General features: G+C 44.9%; 2 protein-coding genes across 2 annotated transcripts; both read right to left on the bottom strand.

Moving 5' to 3' along the window:
- Window positions 1-973: 973 nt before the first annotated feature.
- LOC125551472 (U4/U6 small nuclear ribonucleoprotein PRP4-like protein) lies at window positions 974-6,265 on the bottom strand. The gene is made up of 5 exons (XM_048714734.2): window positions 5,462-6,265; window positions 4,142-4,595; window positions 3,822-4,019; window positions 3,658-3,739; window positions 974-1,603 (listed from the first exon to the last, which is right to left on the bottom strand). The coding sequence occupies exons 1-5, from the start codon at window positions 6,160-6,162 to the stop codon at window positions 1,509-1,511; spliced, it is 1,530 nt and encodes a 509-aa protein (XP_048570691.1). The 5' UTR covers window positions 6,163-6,265; the 3' UTR covers window positions 974-1,508.
- LOC147975609 (uncharacterized) lies at window positions 1,611-3,651 on the bottom strand. Its single transcript, XM_087518270.1, has one exon. It carries the CDS (start codon window positions 3,116-3,118, stop codon window positions 2,300-2,302), a length of 819 nt encoding a protein of 272 aa, XP_087374396.1. The 5' UTR covers window positions 3,119-3,651; the 3' UTR covers window positions 1,611-2,299.
- Window positions 6,266-8,347: the final 2,082 nt, after the last annotated feature.

Raw genomic sequence — 8,347 nt, 5'->3', positions numbered from 1 at the left:
CGTAAGATGATTTATTCACCTAGACGAAGGGAGTATTAAATATTCCTTGGTCACGAGGTTGTGCAACGTCGTCCAGATTTCAAGGGCATTTACCGGCAGGTTCCAAAAGTCCGCGTCCAAGTTCAGTTTTTTTTAGCGAAATGGAACTGTTTGACCAAGTTTTTTGGCCCACCCTTAAACTGACCGTATTTCAGGGGTTTTTTTTCCTTTTTTGAGAAGAGACCGTATTCCAGGTAGGCCCCAAGTTTTTTTTCTTGTTTTAGGATCAGGTAGGCCTCAAGTGCAGTGACCGTATTTCAGGCAGGCCTCAAGTGCAGTGACCGTGGGGAATAAGCCCGTTGAACTCCTACACATGGGCCAGGACCCAAAGTACATCGATTGTCGTTACTGAAAACGTGAAGGTGAGACCAGAAAAATTGTGCCACATGGCATTCAAAAAAAAGATTATGCCACGTCGACCTGCAACTCCCGAAAGTCAAGATCACCTTCAAATCAAGTGCACAAGCAGACTGCCCAAACTCAAGATCACCTTCAAATCAAGTGCACAAGCAGACTCCCCAAACTCAAAATCACCTTCAAATCAAGTGCACAAGCAGACTCCTTTTGGCCCTCAACAAATAGCCAAAGCTCCGAACATTCCCCAAACATTATTTGCATATGAATGACGTTGTTGAATTTTAAATATGGGCTTAATTAAATGTCACACATGTGGCACGAACACATGCTTTATGACAAGTTTAGTGATACGACCACATGGCAATTCCAAACGTTTTTTATAGTGATACAAGGATGACAACTCTAATTGTCAAGCATTATCATTTTGGACGAGAGGGGGGAGGGGGTTTGTTTTTTTAGATGGCAACTTTAGTTGTAGCATACGTCAGAGCCGGAGTGTTTCGTCCCACACGTGTGGCTAATCATTTGGGTTACGCATGGCACTTACCATTTGGGTTAAATAAAGGAGGCGTCCTACTAAAAACAGACTTATTTTGGATTACTTTTCAAGTACTCCCTACGTCTTATAATATAAAAAGGTTTTTCAAGTTAACATAGCTTAAAAAACGTTCTTATATTATGGAACGGAGGGAGTAGTACATTGCAAGTTGCAACTGCACTCCAATTTCTATTGGCAGCAAGCGTACATCATGAAAATATTACAAATATGAAAATTACATGGATGCGCCATATACTTCATCCAAACTGAAGAACTTAATGTTTTTACTAGAAAGCCCATTTGTTTTAAAGAACTATATCAAGTCCAAAATCTTAAGAAATACTCCCTCCGTCCCATAATATAAGACGTTTTTTAACATTAGTGTAGTGTTAAAAACCGTCTTACATTATGGGACGGAGGGAGTACTTATGAGGTACATTTGTTAAGAATGTGCATAAGGGTTAGGGTTATAGACGCAATAAAATAGCATCATCGAATGTAAAGAGCTTGGACCGACAGATCAGCGAAAGGACAAAACTAGCACAAGCTGTTTCCAGCAAGTGGAATCAATGCCTTAATCCAACTCCATCTCGTTATCCCGCGCTGTGCCTCTGCATGACCAGATCTTTATAGTTCTATCATGTGAAACAGTCACAATGTGTTGTCCATCTGCACATATCATATAGATAAACAATAATTACATGTTTAGTTTGATGCTTCGGTTGGAGCTTGGCAAGTGAACACAATAATACGAAGTCAATCTCTTGGGTAAATAGAATATAGTAGACAAAAATAACTTTATTAACTATAGAACCTATCAATATTGTTCAAAACATTTTCATATCAACAATAAACAGTTCAGAAGGGTGATATTTTCACCAAATATGTCGTAGAAGAATTGAGATGGAAAGGAACACAATCAACAGAGGCAAAGGGAGCAGTGCACCACCAAGCATGAATAATCAAATATTATGGATGATTAGAATTAGTAAAAGTATAAGAGCATCTCCAATAGATGGTCCAAACTTTGGCGGTCCAAAACCGGAGATGTAAAATATGGACTGCCAAATGGTGCTTTTTGGAGCTCCGGAAAATGCTCAACTCCAACAAATGGTCCAAATCAGAGATGTAAAAAAAAAAGCAACTTCAACAGATGGTCCAAAACGAAGATTAAAACGACCAACTACTACTTCATCTCAACATAGTTCAAACATGAAATTCAACATAGTTTCATACACAAATTCAACTACTACTTATTCGAACTACTAGATGAAACTACTCCTCGTCGTCCGAGCTGCGGAACTGCTCCCAGAACTCGTCCTTGGTCGGGTCATCGCACTCCTCGTCCTCCTCCTCGGAGTCACCCTAGTCCTCATCCGACAACTCGATAGGGATCACAGTCGAGGAGCCGGCCTCGTCCTCCTTCACCCCCTTCTTTTTCGCCACGATGTCGCGCAGCTCGGCCTGGACATACTGCGGATGCTCCCGCACGAACCGAGCCATCGCCGCCTCGTCGCTCTCGCCCGGAGCGACGACAACCGCCGGTCTCTTCTTCGCCTTCTTCGCCGGCATCTCCTCCATCTGGATGCCCTGCGGCATGAGCCACTCCGCCATCGCCTGGGACTCGATCTCCAGGAAGTTGAGGTCCATCTTCGGCCGTCCGGCACGCCACACCGCCACATCGTAGGCACGCGCGGCATCATCGGCAGTGGGATGCGTGCCGAGCCACCAACGCCGCCCGACGTCGAAGAACTCCACTCCGAAATTCCCAGAGGGCTTCGCCCTCACGCCGAAGAAACCGGACTTGCCCTTCGGCGCCATCGGGGAGCGGGCGGCGGACGGACAGGAGGCGGACGAAGCGGGGCCAGGCGGAGGACGGACCGGAGGCGAAGGCGGTCGAAGAGGAGGCGAACGGGGTGCGGAGGCGGCCGGAGAGGAGGCGGACGGGGTGCGGAGGCGGCCGGAGAGGAGGCGGACGGGGTCGGGGCGGCGCGGAGGCGGACGGGGTCGGGACGGGGCGGAGGCGGCCGAAGAGGAGGTGGACAGGGTGCGGAGGCGAACGGAGAGGAGGCGGATGGGGTCAGGGCGGCGCGGCGACAGGCGGCGGCCCAGGCAGGGTGGAACCGGCGGCGGGGGTTTAGATCTACGGCGGGACCAGTTGCATCTCGTGATGTAAATTTGCATCACAAAGTTTCCAATTTTACATCACCGGGAGGCCGCGGTCCAAATTTTTTTACATATGGACCCTCTGTTGGAGCAGCGCTTTTTGCCCCAGACGGTCCAAAAGTTAGGTATTTTTACATTTGGACCATCTATTGGAGATGCTCTAAAGGTCACACATTCAAATAATAATAATTGAAGGAAAGCAATAGGAAGGGTAACAGAAGTGTCATGCATTTTATGAGGTGGTACATCTTGCAGTTTAACTATTCAAAGAAAGATGGTCAATCTTAGAATCTTAGTTTAGCAGTTTTCACTAAATAACGGCTCCTGGTTCAGAAAAAAGAACGTCCTACTAGTGTAAGACAATCTAGAGGGCACTATGTAATTGTTGTGCTGTAAATAAAGAAACAAGTGAACAGTAAAAGATGTGAATGTGAATGATCCAACTTGTTTCTTAGTGTGACAAGATAAAGAAAGGACTAAATTAGTTATTCTCGAAGAATGCGCCACACAGATAATTCTGCACACAAAGAAGTGTAGGTGCTTAAGCAAATGGTTACCTCCACTAATATCCAGACTAGTAACCTTTGACTCATGGCCTGCCAAGCTTTTAATTGGTTTGTAATCCCGAGTTGACCATAGCTGGAAAAATATTTAAGATGAGTGAGCTAAGTAGGGAGGGGGGGGGGGGGTAATTTGATCCAAAATTACGTATGATGCATACCGCTGCTTTACTGTCATAGGAAGATGTCGCTAAATAATAACCCTCCTGGGGTTCAAATTTCACGTGCGAGATGAGACTCTTATGTGCCGGTATAGAGTATACCATTTGTCTGGTCCTCAAATCCCATATTCGACAGAAATTGTCTTCACTTGCAGTTGCAACTAGATGACCATTAGGGGAGAAGCTGACTCCTAGGACCTGAGAGAGAAAATAGAATCATGTCAGTTTCAAAAAGGAAATATATTCCACGACAGATAGTCGGATAGGTGAGACCACAGAGCAAGTAAGGCACTTGAGAAGTATCCATGCTGTTAACTTACAGGTTTCACATGTCCAATGAGGGTACAGTACAATCTTCCTGACCTTAGATCCCAAACTCGAGCATTCGCATCAAGCCCACAAGATGCAGCTAAAGAACCATCTGGATGAAAGCTAACACCATATACACTTCTGCTATGTCCCTCTTGGAGTAGAAGTTCAGTTCCAGTATTGATGTCCCACAATCTCCAGGTCTTGTCAAAGCTAGCTGTACCAAGGTACTTTCCAGATGGATGAAAAGCAACGCGAGCAAGACGGTCCAGGTGACCATCAAAAGACATTAGGAGTGACCCATCTCTGTTCCATAATTTGGCAGTTTTATCAGCTGAGGCTGTCGCTAAGCAGTTATCAACTGGAGAGAAGGCAACATCAGTTGCACGTTCTGTATGACCTTTCAGGGTTGCAATTTTAGTTATCTGTGGCATGCTCCATACTTTGATGATCCCGCTCCAGGAGCTGCAGAACCAAAAGGAACAAATAGTTATTTTTAATAGAAAGGAAGAAAAGGGCATTAGGTGCTGACGAACAACTAATTGCACATGACATTGCTAACAATGAAAACAAACATAGACTCAGTTGTGCATCTTACGTTTACTAGTCTTATTTGGTGTGAGTGTGAGCAAGAACTCTCGCAATTTGTCAAATCCAATTAAGTATTTATAATCTGAGTGCAATGGAGATGCAGTCCGTGCTGCTAGGATAAATGCTCCACACATTGCCAAGACAGCAGTCCACCTAAAATGGGCCTAACTGATATGCAGAATACCAACCTTTGTTTACCAGGAAAAGAAGAAACTCTGGTCCTGACTTCTTGACAGTGCTGTCATATTGAACACTAAAATTTCTAGTTATACTAATAGAAAAAGGACTGGAATTAATTTAGCTCAGAAACCATCATATACCAACATTTTGTTGCAATAGTATCAAATTCATCCCATATCTCTTCATGGTGAAATAAAACTGCAATTTTTAAACATATGCAAGCTAAACCTGGCTGGCTAAGAAAGCAGTTGGCAGCTATCACTGATGAAGTGCTCAAGCAAATATGTATGGATAAATGCACAAAAATTTGAAGAAACATGGTCAACTGTTATGATAAGCAGCGATTCAGATTGCTTTCAGTCATTAAAAACCTAACATACAAGAAATCTTACTCACTAGACTATATATGCTCAATCGCAATAGCCAAACCGAAATTAAGAACTGAGCCCAAATAAGACTATAATAATGTGGTGTGCAGCTTTAGGCAAGCATTCCTCACTATTCGTCTCATACACAAGAAAACAATGCATTTTCAGATATCTGTTATTTTGAAGACGTACCTTGTGGCGAGCATTGAGGCATCGCGGGAGAAGGAGCAACCGGTGAGCGGGCGGTCATCTCCAATCTCGCTGCACTCAAGCACGAAGTCCCCCGCCTGCTTGACAACAAGGGCGGCCTCTGCCTCGGGGTCCTCGTCGGGGCCAGCCAGGCGGCGTTTGGCACTGTCGACCCTGGCCTTAGCGCGGGGCAGCGAGTACATAGCTATATCAACGCGCGCCTGAAGCAGTTGGTTGGTCCCCTCGGTGAAGAAAGGGTACTGGATCTGCTCCATGTCGTCGTCGTCGCCCGGGGCTCCCTGCTCGTCCTCCTGCGCGCGGAGGAGGCGGTCGAACTGGCCGTCGGCCTCGAGGCGGACCATGAGTGCGCGTAGGCGGTCGCGGCGCTCCATCTCGCGCTCGCCGAAGAGCGTGATGGGCTCGCCGAGACGGCGGAGGCGCGCGCGCACGGCGGAGTCGTTGGTGGGCACGGCCATGGCGTAGGCGCGTCGGCGCTGCAGTAGCTCCTGTACGGCGCGCTCGTGGCGCTCCCGCGCGGCGCGGTGGTCGTCGGAGACCTCGTAGTCGACCTCGTCATCGTCGGCAGCGGCGGATGTGGAGGGTGTGACGGGGATGGGGATCGGAGCGATGGGCGGGTGGATGGGGAGGGGAGCCATGGGAGGGGTGATGGCAGGGGGGAGCGGCCTGGGGATCTCCATGGACATTAATGCTGGGGTTTGGGAATTGGGACTAGGGTTTGGAGCTGCTAAGCGGTGGTGGTGGCGAGCGGGAGCGGCCGAGATGGAGGACTCTTAGTAAACTAGCAAAAAAAGCCCGTGCGATTTGCGATTGTAACGGGAAAACATAATACCACACGTTCACAATAAATGGTCTATAATCTGAGTATTTGTAGTTACAGCCCAAATAAAGATAATCTTTATCTACAAAAGCGCAAGTTCAAGATTTCACATGTCTTTTATTTAAACACGGCTTGTATGTAGATTAAATATGTACAAAGAAACGGGTAAGTGATCTTTAATTTTGTCTCCAATTCTAATTTAGCTAAGATAATCATCCATAATTCGAATCAGTACCGATATGAAAAAAAGACGGATAATGCATTGTTGATTAAGATTGAACCCTACATAGTATGTTTTAAATGATCAACAGGTAAAATATTCATATTCTATATATTTTTCTAATCAAATTTCATATTGTAGCGACCCGACCCGAATAGATCAAAGTCTCTGTGCTTAAGTGTCATCCCTGGATCGGTATGCTGACACATACAGTACTCGAGGATTTATAACAGAGGTAAATCACATGTAAAAGTAACGTAAATACTATTACCTCAATCCAAAATAGCGGAAGTAACAAGGTTGTGGATTCCCATCAACACCAACGGCAAAGTTGAGTGTAGAAATTGTAACCCTAACGTATCACTTACTCGTCGTAAGAAATCCTACAACATGAGACGTTGCAGCCACAAAGGGTCAGTACATTGAATGTACTGACAAATTCACACCATAGAGAATGATGAACAAAGGCTATCACTACATGCATATTTGGCCGGTGGAAAAGCTCTATGGTTATAGTTTTTGCGAAAAGCCAATTTTTCCCTACTACAAAGGAATAAATTTTATTTAACTATCATGATGGTTATTGATCATTGAGAATGGTTGACAGCATTCTCAATCCCAATTAAATAACATCATCAAACCCAACAAACTTAATTTAAAGTAACGTGATGAGATCAACGGGATAATCCAAGTGCCAGAGACTCATGATGTCCATAACCGGGGACACGGCTAATCATGATTAGTTTGTACACTCTGCAGAGGTTTGCGCACTTTTCCCCACAAGACCCGATCTCCTCCGTTGGATTTCTCGCACTACAAGGTGTTTAAGAAACGGATGACCGAGACATAGTCTTTCAGAAGCGTTTGCACCTTACGATGGGTAGACCGTTCCACCTACAACCCCTACATCTGCTAGTCTACCACTGTAAGAGTTCACACGACTTAATCAACTATGCTAGAGCCCATAATAGTTTGTGGCTGCACACGGAAGTTTCTAGCATGAATAATCTTATGATCCCTTTGAGCCTGGGTGGCGGACCGTAGGATGATCACACGGTATATCCCCGGGATCTCCTAGGACAACACTGGTATTTCCCCAGGTGTCCGGGCAAGTCCACTGGTATATCCCCAGGGTGCCCCTAGCAATCCACCCAGATGTGTATTAAAGTTTCCACCTTAAGTTGAACCATTAATTAACAATCTCACATCTGTCATGAAAATACTCTCAAACCCAATCCACGTCTACGAGCATAGCATGGCAAGGTAAGCATAACGTAATAGTAACTCCCAAGGGTTTGAATGCAGGGCAATAGGTTCCTACCTCATCAACTACTTTCCAATCCCACAATTTAATTAGATCCTAATCATGCAATGTTTGAGGTTTGATCTAATGCAATGAAAACTGGGTATGAAGGGGATATGATCAAAGTGTGAACTTGCCTGCAATGTTGATGAAGATGATTCGCACTTAAAACTCTTTATCGATCTACTCGTCACACTCCGGTCAATCTATCGTAAGCAAGCAATAGTAACCACATATAAGCAATCACTCAAAAGATCAGAAAGATCGAAGTGGACGATTCGGAAAACATCAAAACCAAGAAAACAGCTCTTGCAACATAAAAAAAATTCTAACAATACCAAAATTATGTGAATTTGGCCTTATCGGAATGTTTAGGTCAAGAGCTTTGATTTACAAAAAGAATCAACTGAAACGGAGCTACGAAACTCAAGTTGTGATCAAAGGAAGTTTGAATTCAAATCTGATCTAATTCAAATTTTAAACTTTTCAAAAACATGTTTGAGTTGGATTAATGGATAGAGGAGATCA

Source organism: Triticum urartu, chromosome 4A (assembly GCF_056163025.1).
Source record: "Triticum urartu cultivar PI428250 chromosome 4A, HENAU_Tu73, whole genome shotgun sequence".
Classification (NCBI taxonomy): domain Eukaryota; kingdom Viridiplantae; phylum Streptophyta; class Magnoliopsida; order Poales; family Poaceae; genus Triticum; species Triticum urartu.
The sequence above is the reverse complement of the archived record's forward strand: the minus strand, read 5'-3'. Positions and strand labels throughout refer to the sequence as shown.